An 18,561-nucleotide genomic window follows, 5' to 3' on the forward strand; every position below is an offset into this window, starting at 1 on the left:
TTTTTTTCTCCAATCAGGCATTTAAAATTGCCACCACAGCTGGGTCCTTCCGTTGAGCGCCAGTTTGGATTTCTTCATGACTTTGTTGCCCAGCGCAGCAGCCAAATTACGCTTTATCCGAAATATATGACTCACATTACTGCGTTTTTCAAATAAGTCAAGAAAGTCAAAGCCCTACGTTTGAATTCCGTTGAAAAACGCCACAGACAAGCTGTGGATTTGCCCTTTTGGTAGTAAGTTGCCCGTCATTTATTGACTGTGTGCGGACTTAAGACTATTGACCATCTTTTATCTATTCAAAGCAGCCTTCACGTTGTGTTTGTTTCGTGGTGTAAAATCTACCTTGTCATAAACCTGATTGTTATTCTTACCGTGTTAACCTGCACTTATCCCGGGTGTCTTTCTGTAGATTGACTGCTGAACTCAGGTGAACACAGATTTGTCATGGATTGTAAGTACTTTTTTTTTTTTTTATGGTGATCTCAAACTGGATCGTTTACGGGGTTCTCAACTTCCCCCACATTCCAAAAAGATGCATGTTACGCAAAGTGAAGATTCCAAATTTTGGACAGATTTTATTGGTCTACATGTACAGTTTTCTGCAACTGTCTGGCAACAACTGCATTTTGTATTTTATATACTCTTTGTCTAGATGAAGATGAAGATTTGGACATTTTGACAGCCCTGATGGCTGAGAATGGAGATGAGGAGGACAAAGAGGAGCAGCAGGTAGATGACTTGGAGGACCTTTTTGACGAAGACGGAGAGGAAGAGTATGATGAAGGACAAGATGTGAAGCCGGAGGATGAGTTGTCGGAGCTGTTTGGTGATGTAGACGACATTGAAAAAGAGGAGCAAGCGGCGGAAGAAGACAAAGGCAAAGCCAATGAGAGCCTTTGCATGTCCCAAGCCGAGTTACAAGGTGTGTGTTTGCGTCGTACTTCATGATGATGTTTTACTGACTTGTTTTTTTTCTCGTTTTCGTTCTATTTAGATGAGTTGAGGCGGATGCAGGAGAAAATGCAGGCATTGCAGAAGCAGCTGGAGGCAAGCCAGAGCACTTCTTCCTCCTCTTCCCCAGGGAAACCGTCACCTCCTCGCCAGACCGCTGCCAAGCGTAGCTCCGATGAGCCGACTGCTGTTACACAGAAGATGAAGACTCAGTCTGGTAAAAATATTTCACCATTCACAGGAATAGATACACAATGAAATAATATACAGTGGTACCTCGGTTTTTGAACGTCTCTTTTTTCGTACAAATCGGTTTTGGAACAAAAATTTCTAGATTTTTTTTGCTGTGGTTTTCGTGCGAAAATCGGTATTGGAACGCCCCGACCAGCTGGCCCACGAAGATTTGTTTTTGTGCTTTCGAACGCACCCCCGACAAAACCCGGAAACGATGTAACAACCAGTTGACCCACACACCCCTCTCCTGGTGCTGAAATAAGGAAAGTGCTGCGTAAAACTGTCAACTTCAAGAAGGATTCGAGAGCCAAGCACAAATCTGGCGTCCGTGTTTCTGAACTATCGAAGAAGTATGGCATGGCGAAATCGCCGATCAGCACCACTCTGAACCACGAGGATGCCCTCAAATCAAGCGACGTTGCTAAAGGAGCAACCATGTTGACCAAGCTAAGCCCACAGATCTTGAAGGAAGTCAAAAAGTTGGTTCCTATTTTCGTGAAACGAGCAGCAGTTAGCTGGGGAGAGTGTTGGCGAGGATGGGAGGAGGTGTCGTCTGATGAGCCTGAAGGCAGGAAGGATGTCTCAAGTACCGATATTAAAGCTATCTGCGCTAAATGGAACAACATCCATAATTTTGTAGGTTACCATCACCCTAACAAACCAGAATGTTGCAGAGCACTGCAAAATTTCAATGACGTTGTTCTGAGCCACTTCAGGAAGGTGCTCGAAAGATGGCACAGTCAACATTAGATTCTTTCTTTGTTTAAAAGGGGCGAGTCACCCCCACCGAAGACATTTGAAACAGTTGTTTTGCATTGCTTTTTTCTTTTGTTCCATTAATCCTACCTCTAGTTGCAAGTGGGCCCCGACTCGCTACAGATACAGCAATGGCATACTCTACTACAAAAAGCATACATTTTAAGCAAAAAATAAATATATCTCTTAAATTATTTAACTATACAAAGTATTTAAACTATGCATGTATTTTTACTATGCAGTTTATTATAAGGAAAAGCAAAAAAAAAATAACGCTTTAAAATTTTTTTTTTTTTTTTGGCTTCATTTTCCATTCATTGTAATGGGAAAACGTCCTTCGTTTTTCAAACGTTTCAGTTTTCAACCGGCCTTCTGGAACGGATTGTGTTCGAGAACCGAGGCACCACTGTAGTTTTCCTCTGCTTTATTACGGTCTATGCTGCTATATACGACCGTCATAACTGTCTTACCTTAATATCAGAGATATCATCATCCAATCCAGTCGGAGGACCAAATAAGAAGGTGCAGGAGTCGTCTGACTTTCTCTCGGAGCTGAGCAGCGCCGACTCTTTTAAACGCAAACCCAGAGTGGCCCACCAAACCAAATCCAGCACTTCACCAGGTAAACGATAGCATCATTTATGCGCTGTCGCCTGAGCGGCTCATTTATTGCTTTGTTGTTGTTATATTTTTCCATCAGAAGCCAGACTCCCATTAGTGGAGATAAAGATGGGAAGCTCCTTCCTGGCAGTGGAAAGCACGAGCAAGGCGGTTGCTCCTCAGCGCTCGTCGACAACCTTCCAGAGAAGACCCTGCCCGACGTCATCAGCGGGACCGCCAAAACTGGACTCTCTTCCTAAAGATGTGGCTATGGAGAAATACTCAGGATTGCGGCTGAGGTAGGGAAAGCGTCAATTAGATGCACACACTCGAATCTCTTCTCTCTTTCTTTTTTTTTTTTTTTTTTAATTTCGCAGGAAAGCATCAGCTTTAAAATCCGACTTTTCGTGCGCATTTCAGAAAACCGCGCGTTTCGTCGAGCGATATGGACCGCAAGATGGCCGACCGCCGCCTGATCCGCCTGTCGCAGGTCCCGGATCGGCTGCAGCGCGAGAAGCTGGAGGACAGCGACTGGGTGACGTTTGGCGTGCTGGTCAGCAAAGCAACGCCGCAAAGCAGCAAAAGTGTAAATATTTGGCGCCTCAATCCTGATATTAGATCCGATGGTGCATTCAGTATTTACACGTCCTTCGTACTGCAACCGCTGCGTCTTTGCAGGGTAAAACATTTAGCATCTGGAAGTTGAACGACCTCCACAACCTGGACGTGTTCGTGTCGCTGTTACTGTTCAGCGAAGTCCACAAGGAGCATTGGAAGACCGAGCCGGGCACCGTCATCGGAATCCTCAACCCCAACTCCATGAAACAAAAAGAAGGATACAGCGGCGTAAGCACAAACTGAAGCGTGCATAACTTTAATAATTTGTTACGCTCACCTTCGTAACAAATGACATGATCCTGGCAGTTGACTGGTGATTGATATTGTCGGGAATTGTCGTTATAATGTTTAAAATCATATATTTTTTCCACATGTGAAGGTCAGCCTGACAGTGGATCACCCGCAGAAGTTGTTGCTGATGGGGCAAGCTCAAGATTACGGCACCTGCAAAGCCATGAAGAAAAACGGAGAGCCCTGCGCACAGCTCGTTAACATGGTAACAAACTTTAATAAATATGCCAAAACCTGCCGATAATCTTGTAACTCATGCTGTACGTTAACCCTTGTTGTACTGCATTTGCGCCAATCATTGATATTACTGTGTAAAAGTGGTTAGCTAAAATTAATCCAAATCATGATGAAATAATACAAATATTAGCAAAATACGCAATGCCACTAATATATATATATATATTTATCTATATCCCAAAATACCGTTAAATGGGGAGTTATAGCTGACTCAGCTCCAGCCATTTTCTTTGTCGCTTATCCTCACGAGGGTCGCAGGGAGTGCTGGAGCCTATCCCAGCTGTCAACGGGCAGGAGGCGGGGTACACCCTGAACTGGTCGCCAGCCAATCGCAGGGCACATAGAGACAAACAGCGGCACTCACAATCACACCTAGGGGCAATTTAGAGTGTCCAGTTAATGTTGCATGTTTTTTGGGATGTGGGAGGAAGTCGGAGTGCCCGTAGAAAACCCACGCAGCCACGGGGAGAACATGCAAACTCCACACAGGCGGGGCCGGGATCGAACCCGGGTCCTCAGAACTGTGAGGCCAACGCTTTACTAGCTGATCCGCCGCTATAAGAAATACAAAAAAAGTTGTTATGACCTCCTTATTCAAAAGAAACTATTTAACCGTTATGTTCCAGAATGTTTATAGCATCATTGTTTTTTGAGTTGAAGTGAAATTAACTTAATAATTTTTCAAAGTAAACTAGCACGTGGATGTAGAATTGATCAACTTATTTGAATACATCCAGTAATTGATTAATCACTTATTGTCAAATTATAAATTGTGACATTAAAACGAGAATGAATTCCAAAGCATAATTCAATTTCTTTCATTATTTTTGTTATTTATTTATACATCCACATTGCCTTAAATGATACAATAAGAATTGAGTGAATTTTAAAAATGTTCACATTCTGTTATTTACAAACAGTAATTATTTTTGGTATTTATTTCTTTTAACCGAAGCTCCTGAACCCAACTTTTTAATCCACCCCTGAGCTTGTAATGTATGCGTGGGCATGCTTCTTTCGCGTATCCAGTACGAGTGCCAGTACTGCCAGTATCACATCAAGGCCCAGTACAAGAAGATGAGCTCGAACCGGTCCGAGTTGCAGTCGTCGTACTCCGGAAAGGCGCCCAACAAGGTGAAGGGCGTCAGCCTCAGGGAGCGCATCTGTCAGGACGGCTTCCACTACGGCGGCGTCTCGTCTGCCGCCTGCGCGGCGTCGCTGTGAGTCTGAACGACGGCCACACCTCTGATGTTATATACAAAAAAATCTTTTCTTAATAAGTTCCGTACATGTCGCAGCTCTGCATCCAGGCCAAAAAAAAAGGGACAGGCGACCCTGGACAAGCTCTTTGTGAGAGGTTCCGCTCGTCACATCCTTGAGGCTAAAATGCTCGGTAAGACCGCTTTTGCAGCTTCGGCGATGCCAACGCCCAACAGGCACTTTTTAAAAAAAAATTCCTCTCGATACAGACTTTGCCCACATTTACAAAAGCGTATGTAAAAATGAAAATGATTTTCTTTATTGTAGCCATGAAGTCTGGTGAAGTTTCAAATTGTTCAGATGAATTCAAGAGCTTGATGTCGGTGCCGTCAGCGGGAGCTCTGCAGCTAAAGAAGCACCTGACAAAGGGACGCACAGCAGGTACGCAACACAGACAAATTTGCCCGGCTCCAGCCGGTGGGCTCAGGCCGCTCAGTTTTTGTCTTGTCCCTCATCAGTCTCCAAAGACCTCGAAGGTGCCCCAGTTCAGCCCATCTCGGCTTCAGACCTTCTCAAGCAGCAGAAACAGAAGCAGAGGGAGTTTCTGCTGAACCGCCAACGTAGGGCGGTGGGCGTCCAACAGGGTACGGTGCCCAAGTCGACCACGTCCTCCTTATTGACGTCCCCGAAAGCAGCCCCCGGGGTCCCGAAGGCCACCCAGAGCCCCGCGACGCCGCAAACACCCACGCTCGCCAGAGGCTTCTCAAAGGGTGAGGACGTCCTCTTTTTCGAAGGCAGCCCTCCTCCCAGCCCGGCCGCAGACACTCTGAGCCTCTCGGCCGCCAAGCTGGCAGCTCTGAAGAAACTGAGGGCGAGGGGGATGGCGCTTGAGAGGGAAGACCCCAACGATGTCAAGAGGAAGTGGGCGAGAAGCAGCGAGATCAGCGCCCGTGTGGAGAAGAATCTAAACTCACCTGATGGTACCCGCACGCCATAAATGCACGACAACAATATCGTTGATTACAGCGTTTTCTTTTTTTTTGTACATTTTAAAATTGTTTGAAAAGCAACGTAAGATTACAGTTTTTGTAATTAAAATTAGGTTTGAGGGGGGGCATGGTGGAGCAGCTGGTAAAGCGTTGGCCTCACAGTTCTGAGGTCCTGGGTTCAATCCCAGACCCGCCTGTGTGAAGTTTGCATGTTCTCCCCGTGCCTGCGTGTGTTTTCTCCAGGCACTCCGGTTTCCTCCCTCATTCGAAAAACACGCAACATTAATCGGACCCTCTAAATTGCCCCTAGGTGTGATTGTGGGTGCGGCTGTTTGTCTCTATGTGCCCTGTGATTCGCTGGCGACCAGTTCAGGGTGTACCCCGCCTCCTGCCCGTCGACAGCTGGGATAGGCTCCAGCACTCCCCGTGACCCTCGTCAGGATGTGCGGTGAAGAAAATGGATGGATGGAATATTAAGTGGTCTGTAATAGTTTTTGTAGAAAAATAAATACAGTGGTGGCTCGGTTCTCAACCGCAATCCGTTCCAGAAGGCGGTTCGAGAACTGAATTGTTCGAAAACTGAATCAACCACCCACGCGAGTTATGTTATTTCCGGGTTTTTTTTCGGGGGTTCGTTCGAATTGACAATAGCAAAGCATGTTGTGGGTGGGTCAGCTGGTTGGGCCTCATGCATTCTGTTCTGTCCGGGGAGGGGGTTTTCGGCGGGTGGGAATTCACAACAGAGCGCGTCGTGGGTCAGCTGGTCTGGCTGTGCACGCTCTGTTATTTCCGGGTTTTGTTAGGGGGACTCGAGTACCGATTTTTGTTCGAAAACATAAGCAAAAAATGTCGAAATTTTCGTTTGAAAATGGAAGCAAAAAAAATCTCAAAATTTTTGTTTGAAAACCGAGGTACCACATGGCAAAATTGCACCATTAATATGAATTGTCAATCCCCGATTCAATGAGACTAAAATTTTCATCTTTTTTATGAGGATTTAAAAAAATGTTTTAAGAATTAAAATGGTACACACTCTTTATATGCAGTACAGTCAACCAGTTTTAATTCTAAAAATGGTACCCAGCCCTTATTAATGTAGTACAGTAATTTTTTTTTGCTAAGAATAAAACAACATTATCATAACTTGTTAGTTGCATAATTTAAATTGGTACCCACGTCACTTTAATTACACATGACAGTGTTGTCATAGTGAGCGATAAGTAAATTCTTGAAAATCCACTATTGAAAGTATTGATTAAAACATTTCATTTTACTCCAACCACTCACTTTAAACTCATTAAAACCCATTTCAGTCCATCAAAACAGACTTATTGAAGCCTGAAACCTTTCTGTCAATATATATTTTCATCTCTAATATCGCTCCGCTTTAATATTCTGCCATTAGCAAGGCCGGAAAGGGCGAACACGCCATATGGGACCGAACGCTGTATTATATTGTTTTGTACGCGATTTCTGTTTAGTATGACCCATGCTTTGATTGTCCCATGCAGCCGCGTTGGATGATTCTGATGTGGAGCCAGCCGAGAAGAGGAAGCGAGATGAGCTCAGCTACATTCAGTCTGAGGAGTTTCAAAAGATCCTCAACGCCAAATCACTCCACGGAGCCGTCCTCCAGGCGGTACGCCACGCTCAACTAGCTTTTGTTTGTACTCCTCCAACATTTCGCAACCGGTTCAAACCATTTCCGGTATTCCAACAATCATCATTTTTGAAGGTCCTCATTTTTCACATCCCAACTTGAAACTGTTCAGCTAATTCGGTACATCTGGGGAACGATTTTCCCAGAGTGCTCACATATTCATTTCAGATTTTCCATGACGACGTTCCCTAATTTATGCGGAAATTATCTGCACGTACCAACCATTTCACTTTTAAATTGTTCAGCCGGTTTAGGACACAAATTCTGTTATCATGTTGTCAAACTTCCTGTAGTTCCCCAATACAAATCCCAAATGTAAGGTATTTTACAGATTTGACGGGGATTCGAACCACTCTCGTTTTGAATGTTTATTTTCGCTGTTCCCCCCCCCCCCCCTCCCAGGCTGAATATCAGCTTCAGGAGCAATATTTTGACCGTCTCGTGAAGAAGGAGCAGATGGAGGAGAAAATGAAGAGCATCCGAGAGATGAAGTGCCGTGCCGTTTCCTGTAAAAAGGTCATTTGCAATCTTTCTGTGTGGGATGAATGAACAAATACTTCAGAAGCACAGCGACGTCTTCCTGTCTTGGCCGAGGTTTACACGTGTGCTGGTTTCCTTCCTTTCTAGTGTAACTACACATATTTTAAACCGGCGGACCGATGCGTGGGGGAGAATCACCCGCTGCACTGGCACGATGCCATCAAACGTTTCTTCAAATGTCCGTGCGGACAGAGGGCCATCGCGCTGGACAGATTGCCACACAAACACTGCAGGTAGGAAGTTGAATTACACTTTGAAAAAAAAATATCCCGAGAGATATTTCTAAATACAATATAAGTGTTTTAGTCACTCACATTTGGAAAAATGTACAGGTGTGGTCACTCATGCTCGCAGATATAAAGTTGCCAGTATGTGTTCTGTTTGTAATTATGTGTGTACCCCTTTAAGACCGGAGGGGGGCGATGTCAGCTAAACTAGGAAGTAGAAATAGGCTGAGCAGCAGCTCGTTGTTAATGCTTCCGTGTTTAAAAAATAATAATAAATAAAGACATCAGGCTGTGGTTCTCTGCGCTAGATCGGTTTTCATGTGCGCTGAGAGTGCGCGACAAGTGCGCAGTGGCGCAGCCTAGAGGGAACACAGGTCAAGGCTACACAAAATAAGCGACGTATCTCAACCTCTATGTATTTCTATTCGTAACAAATTTTACGCGTGTGATTTTTGGTGCTCAACTGTGCAGATTTGCGAGCGCGCATTTGCGCCCGTCAAATCACAGTGACTGGTCTTTTAAGATAATTGCTGAAAAAAGAATATGTAATACACATTGGTTGTGAGATGGTCCCCTTGGGGCCATTGTGAAAATGCATCTTCGTGTCCGGTGCCATAAACATTTTAGAGTGCCTCGTTGTAGGCCTTCAGTGCACACGTGCTATGTTGGGGAAGCGAAGGGAGGAAAAAAAGGGTTAAAATCAGCAATTTGAGTTTTGAGAAAAGAAGTAATTTCATTTTATTTGTACTCAAGTGCTTTTAAAAAAGTGTTTTATGCCTTGACACTTATTTTTTTATGAAGTACAAATGATATATTTGCAATGTAACTTTCTGTTTGTCTCACTTTTCCAGTAATTGTGGTCTGTTTAAATGGGAGCGGGATGGAATGCTGAAGGTAAACATTTTCTTGGTTCGTTTCAGGACTTAACGATCTAAAGAGATCCGATCCAAGAGCTCAGCTTTAAAATCTGGATTTTTGTCTTACTTAGCTCTTGTATCGGATGTCTTTCGATCGTGTCACTGATCCTTTTTTTTTTCCCATATTTGGGAGGAAGCAGAGATGTAAAAATTTTTTCATCTGATCTCCCACAGGAGAAAACGGGCCCAAAAATCGGCGCTGAGCTTCTCAAGCCTCGAGGGGAGGAGCACGGGAGGTTCCTCAACAGTCTGAAGTAGAACAGTTTGAGTTTTACTTTTTACTCTAATATCTTTTTTTTTTAAAAGGCATTTTAAGGACGTTCAGTGACTGATCATGGAAACCAACATGGAGTAAAAGTGGGAGAAATTAAAGTCGTGATTTCCACATTCGTGACACATCGTTGTTTATTTTCACATTTCATACACTATCACTGACTTGGTTCCGCCCTGGACAGAAATATTCCAAATATGAAGACTTTGGAAAGTCCTCTCGTTTCTTGAATCTTGTTTAGTCTGGGCCCCGGAAAGCCAGAAGTTAATACTTGACTGTGACTTTGTGGAAAAACGGAGCGATAAATCACGCAGCTGGCCTGAGAGAATATTTATCATATTTCCAAGATGTGTTCAGAGACAATGGGTGCTTGTGTACTTGAAAGGATCCGGGAGGGCATCTCAGCTTTCTAAATGCATGACAAATGGACTCGTCTTTCAGTGTGAGTTTTTCAGCGCTGTTAAGTTCATCACTTTTCCCTCTTAAAGTACATTAAATGGGATTCTTGTCTCCTGCGTGAAGACATTAAAAAAAACAACCCTCTATAATCCTCTCCAGGTGTTGGCTCACACCAACCTCCGAGTCTCAGGTGATATCTCTGTACGTACTTTTTTTAATCGGACAACATCAGTTCAGAGCAATTACCCAGCGCTTTTTGGCAGTTTCTTCTCCTTTTCCACTCTGGAAATAATTTCAGCCTGATGTCTTGTGCAGCTCAGCTCCCTGTTGCTATTATTCCATTTGCATACCCAAAATTCCAGGCTGTCGTGTGTTGAATGCATCAGTGGCACAGACAATTCAGCGAAGTCACACCACAAATACGTAGAAGCCAATTGAAGCCGGCGCGTTCCCTCACAGAAAATCAAGTGCATGGTGAAAATTAAAAAAAAAAAAAAAAAAAAAAAAAGTAGGAAAGGGGTTGTTACGAATGCTTCCGGCTAACAGTAACGCTAACCTTTTATTAAACTTGTACGTGCATGGAAAAAACAGCTAAAACAAGAATGTTTTAGAGTGTTCCCTTTATTTTTCGGAAGTGTGCCATGCAAAAAAAAAAAAAAAAAAAATACAGTAATACACAATGCAGAAAATCAATTGTAGGTGTCCTGTTGAGTGCTCCATTTTTATTAATTTTTTTTTTTTTTAAACATTTCAAGCTATTTTAAAATAGATGTTTCTACTAGCTGTTAATATGCTCAGTGAAACCAGTGGTAACGAGGGTACCGCCCATCGTAGTTGTACTCTCGAATTTGCTCGTTTTTCTCCCTCGTTCGTTCCCCTTGCTCTGTGGGTTTCAAGGGGAAAAAATGGAAATGAGTCAAACGTAGCGACAATATCATAATACAGGGTGCTGTCAGCATGAGTTGAAAAGAGAAAAATGTTCAATAATACAAATGTGTATGAATGAGAATTAAGTCATTCACTCACAGTTCTCCATGTGAGCACGGATATTTGAATTAAACAGCCGTCAATAGCAGTGATAAAATGCAGGCCATTTTTTAAACGGGATGTAATATTTGTAATATTGTGAAGGCAAAAAAAAAAAAAAAAAATCCAACTCGTATTAGGTCTCATTAAAATGTGCAAGTGTACCCTTGTGATACATTTTAATGGGTAGAGAATAACAATATGAATATTTCTTTTTAAGGGTAATTATTTAGAAACAATCTGTATTTGTCGTGCTTGACTTCTGCATTTATTGACCAATTCAAAAAATCAATGAAATCCCTAACTGCTGTTTGTCTTTGGCAAAAATTCAAAAATCTAGAATGAGATAAATAGATAATTTAATTCCATGCGGTCAAGCGCCCGCCTCCCCGCGACGTCTGCGCTCACGTGTCACCGGGCCGCCGAGTGAAAAGCTTTTACCGTCGCGGTCCTCTTCAGCGTAGTTCTCGTACTCGTCGCGTTGCTCCTCGTTGTACTCCCTCCGACGCTCCGAGTTTGCCCGGTGCATTCTCTGCTCAGCTGGAAACAAATGACGAGCGTGCATGTTACGTATGTTAGTGGGGGGGACATGCAGTACTCCGCAGCATCCCGTGACTCCTTCTTTCGGCCCGTGTGTGTGCGACGCTTGTGCTGGATGAAACAACACCTGATTGACTTAACAGTCAGGCCAGATGTTTTCGGCCGCACGTCTCATATCATCCTCTCTGTCCGAATACGCGCGAGCCATTATTAATGATTAATATTTCGCTTTCCCTATTTCCCGAGTGCGTAACTCACCGAGCTGCTCGTAGAATCTCACCGAGCGCCGACTGCGGCGTTTGAAGAAGCTGGCGGCGTCCGCCTCGGGCATGAAGACGGGCCGCGTTTCCACTCGAGGGTTAGAGGTCGGCAGTTCAAGGTTAGACTACAGTTGCGGGGACTTTTTACGTGTTGTGTTTTTGCGAGTATCACCTTTAGCATCCGCTGGTTTGAGGTCGTCCGCACTTTCGCCGATACCGCAAACTGTAAAAGGAGTTATTTATATTCATATACTACATGTCGCCAGTGTATCGCGAGGGACGCGGTAATGAGCTTCAGTCGACAGAAGTTGGGGAAAACTGCGTGAAATAATTAAAATTGTTTTGGTACTATGTGGAAGTATTTTGGATTTGTAGTTGGATTGGAAGTTTACCATAACAGGCTACGTGATCAGACCATAATGTCTTTATCTGTGCTGCTGCTGCTTCTGTTTGTAAGAAAATGTATACTGCATTCTGTGCGTCTGCTGTATTCATTTTCTTCTTTTTCTTGCAAAAAATAAATAAAATGTACAGTCACTTGTTGGTGTTTCCAGAAAGCAGTATGGAAAATGTAACACTGGAAAAAGATTTCTTGAGCTTTAGTGCAGAATTTACAATTTTACTTATTAAAAAAACTGCCTTTCAAGATATAGTTAATGTTTAGAAATACAGTATCCCGATATTTACGTCAAGCCTGAAATGCATAAAGACATATGGCAGGTAAGAATTGTCCCCCCCCTCCCCCCCTTGCACATTTAATGACATCCGCTTTGAATCCTCAAACAATCTCGTCCCCCCCCCTTGGGTAGCCAACCCGCTCGCAGAGGGTACTCACAAGTGAGGATGAGGACGGCGGTGAGGCAAGACACAGCGAAGACCGGGCTTCGGGACATCTCGGGAGAGTGGGAACAGAGCACCGACAGAAGTTGCCAGCACTTTGCTTGGAATTGGCGATGTGCAGAGAAAAGTAAGAAAAGTGGGAGGGGAGGAAGTCTGAAATGGGGGAGGTCCTGCTTTGACAGGACCAGAATGGATGCAATGTGAACTCTAATATAATCTAAGTGTGTACATACAGTACAAGGAATTTTTAACAATGTAGTAGAATTCGTTTTAAAAAAAAAAAAGTTCTCTGGTAATAACTAAACAAGACAACATGAAAAAAAAATATAACTCCTCATCATACACACACAAAAAAAAAATCAGTACTGGATACATTCAAAAGTGATAAGTGTTATTATTTTACCATTACTCTGCAGTAGATATAAAATATACTCTGCTCACAAAACTTTCGGGTGACATTTTAGCACGATTGTTACAGAGTGCTGAAACGCTGAACAGTTGGAGGTGCATTGAAAATGTTCGGGAAAGTGGAATGAAGTTGCAAAGGTTAATGTGCGCTTTAGGAAAGGAAGCAGAACTGGAGGTAGCAGAAATGAGGATGCTGAGGTTGGATAGGATTAGAAATTAGCTCATTATAGAGGGACAGCCAAAGTTGGATGTTTTGGAGACGAGGTTCGAGAGAGCAGACTTAGATGGTTTGGACGTGTTCAGAGGCGCGAGAGTGAGTATATTGGTAGACGGGTGCTGAGGTTGGAGCTGCCAGGCAAAAGAGCGAGACCAAAGAAAAGATTGATGGATGTGGTGAGGGAGGACATGAAGACTGTGGGTGTTCGAGAGGAAGATGCACGAGATAGGCTCAGATGGAAAAAGATGACACGCTGTGGCGACCCCTAACGGGACAAACCGAAAGGAAAAGAAGAAGAAAGTGCACTTCAGGCTCATACTAAAACTTCTCTCGAAAACTGAAACTGTGCTACTTTTTGACAATAGTGAAGAACAGAGAATGGGTGATGTGTCGAGAAAATTAAGATGGGCGTACAAAGCGACATGCCTTTGTTTTATTTGTCTAGCGTCCCAATATTTGTGCGTGAGTCGACACGAATGAGGAGTGACGTCCAGGCGGGGCCCATCAGGGACTATTAAAACTAATGACAGACGCTCATTGGAGCAGATCTTCACCGCTCGGGTATCTCGAATTCCCCTCGCAAGGCAGTCTGCGTGTGTGCATTTCTTGTCTTGGACCCTCTCATTATCGTTTCAGGTATGAGTGATGTGGAAATGAAACCATGCAGACCTTTTTCGCTCCATGTCAACGTTTAATACAAATGATTCCAGCAGCATTTCTTTCGTTTATCATGAAAACATTCAAATGAATCATCGTGAAAACATCTCGTATACATTCGTCACTTGAACGGTGTCCCTTAAAGCGAGTCTCGAGTTGAAGAATATTTTTTCCACTGGCCCATGTGCTCTTTTTTTTTTTTTTTTTTCCTAGAATCAACATGCCGCAGGCCATCGTTTTCAAAGCTGTCAGTCTGTTAAGACCACGCGCACGACGGAAATGCGGGAAAGGCGACAAAACAAACCCACACAGTTGAAGTGCGCTGCTGTGTGTCAATGCTTCAAACTATCATGGCAAGATGAATCAAGTAAGTTCAAAATATTAATCATCAACCTTTAGCTCTGTGATTAAAGCGAACACGATCTGTTCTTGTACAATAATAGCAGCAAGTCGTCTTAAAGTCCGCGTCTCTCTCCCTGCACCAGGCGGCTTCGGAAAGCCCACGTGTCCTGCAGTTAGGGGACAAAAGAGTCGTCAGTGAAAAGTCTCCGATAAATGTTCAATTTACACCAATAATTGTAGCCGTAAATCAATCTTGTAGCCTACGTGTTGAGGGAAGTAAACCATTGCAATTTGAAATGTACGTGCACTCCTCTGAAATGAAATGACCTGGAAGGTGACATCGGTAGCGCCGGGGTACTTCTTGGATGCGATCTCCTTCACCTCGTTCTCGATGTTTTCCTGCGTGGTTCCCTTCACGTCGATGTAGTAGCAGTCGGAACTGGCGTAGTGGCAGGAGATAGCCTGAAAATTGCAAACGTGCACCGTCAGGGCAGGGGTGTCGCACATGTGGCCCGGGGGCCGAAAAAGGTCTCCTACGGGTTTGAGTTTGGTCCACGGGTTGTATATGAAAGTGGAAAAAGAGCAGGTGTAAAAGATGAAGACCGTAATTCCCGGCCTACAGAGCGCACCTGGTTGTAAGCCTCACCCGGTACATTTCTGAAAGAAATACCATTTGGTACATACACCACAGCCGTGTGAAAGCCGCAAGTGCCCACGCTGAAATGAGATATTTACAAAGAAAGTCGGTATACATAGAGTTTAACGCTAACAGGGCCGGTGAAAAAAACATTCTGGTAAAAATCACTGAGACATGGCAGTAACACACTAGCACAGCGCGAACAGGGCCGGGCCGGTAAAAGTCACCTTCTCGGCACATATATTCCACCGGTCTCACGCTTAGCGTTCCCGCTCGAGTGCCCCCCTTGCTGCCGTTAAAAAAAAAAAAAAAAAAAAATTGCCGCATCACCGCATAAGCAGCAGGGTTGAAAGTGTGTGGAAAAAAAGTCACGGCTTATGGGCCGGAAATTACGCTATGTGACGCACAATCTTTGGGGTTATACCAAGTCGTGCAACCCCTAACGCAATATCTTTCCGTCATATGTCATCCATGAGGTTCGGACACGAGAGCGGATGCATTCCCGATAAAGTGGTACCTTCCGGAATCCTTGGGTCTGATTCATTCCAGAACCGTGGATCAGCAACGGGTGGAAGAAGACGGTGTCCCCCTTCTCCATCTCCAGGTGCACCCTCGGGTGTTGTGGGTTGTAGTCGCGCACGCCGTGGTACATCTTGTTCACCCCACCCTGAGTACACGGTAAATTAAGGGAGTTCAGAGGAGGGTTTTTCAAAATAGAGGTTTTCGCCAGGGTTTACATTTTCAAATTAGGGTTTCAAGGGCAATGGTACAGGTTTGACTCCGGCATTGAAACCCCCCTTGTTCATTTCTTGCTGTCCGCCTCCTCCCTCACTCCTTTTCAAACCATCCTTTTTTTTTTTTTTAAACCTCCCTGGATTCCATCCTTCCTTTCACATCAACTGTTTTCTTCCTTCCTCCGTTCCCTTCTTTCCTTTTCTTCATCCTTGCTTTCCCTTCCCGTACACCTTTGATTCCTTTCTTTCTTCCCTTCTTTGACTCCTCGAATAAGTTAATTCCCCAACTTCGCCCACCGCGGCCTTACCTCCCAATCGGGATAGTCGTGCTCCTTGAGCGCCCCCGTGTGCGTTCCCGGCAGGACCACCAGGCAGCCGTTCTGCCTGTTCACCCGCTCCAGCGCCGTCCAGGCGCAGACGATGCGGTCGGCCGGCCGGAACGGGAAATAATGCAGATCCTGATGCATGGGGTGCCGGGACGTTTTCTTACCTGCCAACGCACGACCCGGATGAGCAATTTTAACACTCCCTTATTACGGTTGGAGATCGGGGGGGAGGGGGGGGGGGCATTCTGACACCTGCGTCGGGGGGCTTGTTGATGAGCATGGTGTGCATTGCCATAATGTCGGGTCCAGTGAAACACTCCACATACTTGAGGATCTGACGAGGCAGAAGGTCAGCTTTTACTTCCCGGCGGCGGTCAGAGGTAAAAACGCGTTTCGTACCTGCGGTAAGGCGCAGTACCGGAAGAGTTCAGGATCCTCCTGGAAGTCTTGCAGTTTGGTGACGGCTTTCTGATCCGGAACAAACTCTGACTTAGAGATGGCGACGTCTCTCATCACTAACAAGCCGGGAACGGCGACTTTCTGTTGACAAATGCGTTCAAACTCCTTTCTGAAGACAATTCGGAAACGCGGGTGACCAATCCCGTGTCACTTTTGATTCCGTGCATTCGCGTTTCGCAGTTTGTCACCTGAACGAGGCGACGTCGTCATCGGCCACCAAATTCCTGACGACCAAGAATCCGTTTTGCTCATATAGGAGCCTCTCTTCGGGTGTCAGCAGGTCATTATCTAGCGTGTATCTGACAAAGAGAGGTCCGATCAGCTCTCATCTTTTTATTTGGTGTCAAAAGTGTCCAAATAATACGGTCCAGCGACAAATCTCAAAACAAAATGGTTTCTTGCAGTCCAGCAATTGCGCAAAAATGCACTGCTGAGCTGTCGCAATTAGTGACATTTAAGGAAGTAAAGTTTCCAGAATATAAATTAACATGAACATTCTCATCAAACCGTAATGTGAGTCATATTTGTCTTTATTCTTTTAAAAGTTAAGTAAGTCTACAACTAACCCTTACATAAACAGAACACACCAACTGAGACAAAACCCAAAACAAAAAGGGGATATCAACTCTTAGGTAACTGCGTTAAATGGCCTCCCAACTCGATAAACTTTCCCTTATGAAAATTTTGTATCGAACATTTCTAAAGAACTTTAGGACCCAACTCCAATTGAATTTCTATAGAAACATTTTTGTTCTGTCGAAATTGTCTAGAAAATCAAAGCAAAAGTTCGACAAAACAAATTCGACAGAATTTATATAGAATTTCAATAGAAAAGTTTTTAGCAGGGTTGTCCTTACTTTAGTTTGGGAGCGTCAAGAGTGTAGGTTTGAGCAGACGTCGGTGTTGCCTGGAGGAGCTCAGTCAAGGATAAAAGCAGAAACATATTCATGGCATAAAAAAATAAAATAAAATAAAACCCAATATGGATATTGAAATGACTCACATTTTGAGACATCTGCTTGTCAAGCTTTCTTATAGGTGCATGAATTTGGTTACGAACTTTTTTTAACTCACGTGATGTAACTTTTCTTGGCAAATCATTTCAACTATGTACAATAAATGAAAACTTCGGCCGTTTGCGCCAGGTCTTTACGTCGATTATTTCACACGCAAACGTCGCAGAAAAGCGTTGAGTCTACTTAGTTGTAAATGTTACATGCACTCGTTACAACTAATGCTAAAAGTAGTCGATTGCATGGGTGTTAAAAATTTGATTAAAAAAAAAATATATACCGTAATGCGCAATAGTTCAACGGTCAACCTGGGAGGCCTGTTGTCTCCGGTGGGACCTCGGCCTGTGTTGCCAGCCCAATCCGCGCCCCGACGCACATCTTTCGGCCACATGAGATTCGGTCAGCCGAGGCCGGGAGCCCATCAATGAAGGATACGACCACCGCGGGGGAGCGATCGAGATGACCGACCACCACTCGGAGCCTCTCCGCAGCACGAGACATTGTCCAGCCGATTATGGGACGCTGTTGTCCCGTCTCTTGTCGGAGTTTTAGGTCAAAGAGCAAAATAACAGACGGGTTGTTTTTTTTTTTTTTTCCCCATTCAAGGAGGGGGTGGGGCTGTCGGGTGCAAACTTCCCTATTAAATAATCTAATAAAACGTCTTCCAATGATCTGAAGCTATTTTAATACGCTGTAATTTTTTTCGCATTACATTTGTATCTTAACATAATTCTATTTGCGCCACTGATTTTTCCATTTTTGCCCAAAAGGGGACGTCCTCACACCAAAATCCCCGTTAAATACTGTACGTTCATTCAAAATGTGTTCATTATGTGGAATTTCACTCCATTCCGTCAGATATGGAAATTGTACAAAGACATTTAAGTTTAAATTTGAAAATGAATTATTCACAATAATAATTAGGGTCATTGCCAATATTGATGGGCAAAACCATGAAATGTAACAATACCTGTGTAACAATGATGTTCGATATAGAAATCCGTATCTCTTAGTGATAAAGTACATTTTGATAGTACAGTACACACATTTTTGTGATATTTTTGTTTGGTTTGCTGCGATTTGTCTGTGATATAAAATAGACTCAATAGAGGAACACAACTGGAGCTAAGGATGTTCAATAATACAATATTGTGCTTCCAAACGGACAATTTCCATCAAAAGTAAAGACAACATGTATATTCTCATCCTGTT

General features: G+C 43.9%; 3 protein-coding genes across 4 annotated transcripts; 1 reads left to right on the forward strand and 2 right to left on the reverse strand.

Annotated features, from left to right (window-relative positions):
• Nucleotide 1: 1 nt before the first annotated feature.
• Nucleotides 2-9,605, forward strand: mcm10 (minichromosome maintenance 10 replication initiation factor). Its single transcript, XM_061806736.1, has 18 exons — nucleotides 2-233; nucleotides 410-451; nucleotides 653-922; nucleotides 995-1,168; nucleotides 2,423-2,563; nucleotides 2,642-2,840; nucleotides 2,962-3,127; nucleotides 3,220-3,387; nucleotides 3,539-3,655; nucleotides 4,717-4,907; nucleotides 4,986-5,080; nucleotides 5,215-5,328; nucleotides 5,406-5,867; nucleotides 7,388-7,515; nucleotides 7,939-8,052; nucleotides 8,164-8,309; nucleotides 9,155-9,197; nucleotides 9,395-9,605. Exons 2-18 carry the CDS (start codon nucleotides 445-447, stop codon nucleotides 9,476-9,478), a joined length of 2,619 nt encoding a protein of 872 aa, XP_061662720.1. The 5' UTR covers nucleotides 2-233; nucleotides 410-444; the 3' UTR covers nucleotides 9,479-9,605.
• An 888-nt stretch (nucleotides 9,606-10,493) lies between these two features.
• ucmaa (upper zone of growth plate and cartilage matrix associated a) lies at nucleotides 10,494-12,696 on the reverse strand. Its single transcript, XM_061806751.1, has 5 exons — nucleotides 12,552-12,696; nucleotides 11,889-11,939; nucleotides 11,715-11,807; nucleotides 11,358-11,456; nucleotides 10,494-10,773 (listed from the first exon to the last, which is right to left on the reverse strand). The coding sequence occupies exons 1-5, from the start codon at nucleotides 12,607-12,609 to the stop codon at nucleotides 10,685-10,687; spliced, it is 390 nt and encodes a 129-aa protein (XP_061662735.1). The 5' UTR covers nucleotides 12,610-12,696; the 3' UTR covers nucleotides 10,494-10,684.
• Nucleotides 12,697-13,851: 1,155 nt separating this feature from the next.
• phyh (phytanoyl-CoA 2-hydroxylase) lies at nucleotides 13,852-17,973 on the reverse strand. Of its 2 annotated transcripts, none has more exons than XM_061807583.1 (9): nucleotides 17,785-17,973; nucleotides 17,194-17,243; nucleotides 16,525-16,635; nucleotides 16,277-16,445; nucleotides 16,130-16,211; nucleotides 15,860-16,041; nucleotides 15,335-15,484; nucleotides 14,508-14,642; nucleotides 13,852-14,347 (listed from the first exon to the last, which is right to left on the reverse strand). In XM_061807583.1, the coding sequence occupies exons 1-9, from the start codon at nucleotides 17,848-17,850 to the stop codon at nucleotides 14,294-14,296; spliced, it is 999 nt and encodes a 332-aa protein (XP_061663567.1). In that variant the 5' UTR covers nucleotides 17,851-17,973; the 3' UTR covers nucleotides 13,852-14,293. The 2 variants fall into 2 exon arrangements, with proteins under 2 accessions (XP_061663567.1, XP_061663566.1); XM_061807582.1 differs by lacking the exon at nucleotides 17,785-17,973 and adding an exon at nucleotides 17,630-17,716.
• Between the last annotated feature and the right edge of the window lie 588 nt (nucleotides 17,974-18,561).

This window comes from Syngnathoides biaculeatus, chromosome 20 (genome assembly GCF_019802595.1).
Source record: "Syngnathoides biaculeatus isolate LvHL_M chromosome 20, ASM1980259v1, whole genome shotgun sequence".
Classification (NCBI taxonomy): Eukaryota; Metazoa; Chordata; class Actinopteri; order Syngnathiformes; family Syngnathidae; genus Syngnathoides; species Syngnathoides biaculeatus.

Coding starts and splice junctions, on each gene's coding strand:
- mcm10 (XM_061806736.1), top strand. Junction 923..994: donor GTCCCAAGCCGAGTTACAAG/GTGTGTGTTTGC, acceptor CGTTCTATTTAG/ATGAGTTGAGGCGGATGCAG. Junction 5,329..5,405: donor GACAAAGGGACGCACAGCAG/GTACGCAACACA, acceptor GTCCCTCATCAG/TCTCCAAAGACCTCGAAGGT.
- ucmaa (XM_061806751.1), bottom strand. CDS start 12,609: ATGTCCCGAAGCCCGGTCTTCGCTGTGTCTTGCCTCACCGCCGTCCTC. Junction 11,940..12,551: donor CGCCGTCCTCATCCTCACTT/GTGAGTACCCTC, acceptor CTCCTTTTACAG/TTTGCGGTATCGGCGAAAGT. Junction 11,457..11,714: donor GAGATTCTACGAGCAGCTCG/GTGAGTTACGCA, acceptor ATTTGTTTCCAG/CTGAGCAGAGAATGCACCGG.
- phyh (XM_061807583.1), bottom strand. CDS start 17,850: ATGTCTCGTGCTGCGGAGAGGCTCCGAGTGGTGGTCGGTCATCTCGAT. Junction 16,446..16,524: donor GACGACGTCGCCTCGTTCAG/GTGACAAACTGC, acceptor AATTGTCTTCAG/AAAGGAGTTTGAACGCATTT. Junction 16,212..16,276: donor GGTACTGCGCCTTACCGCAG/GTACGAAACGCG, acceptor CTGCCTCGTCAG/ATCCTCAAGTATGTGGAGTG.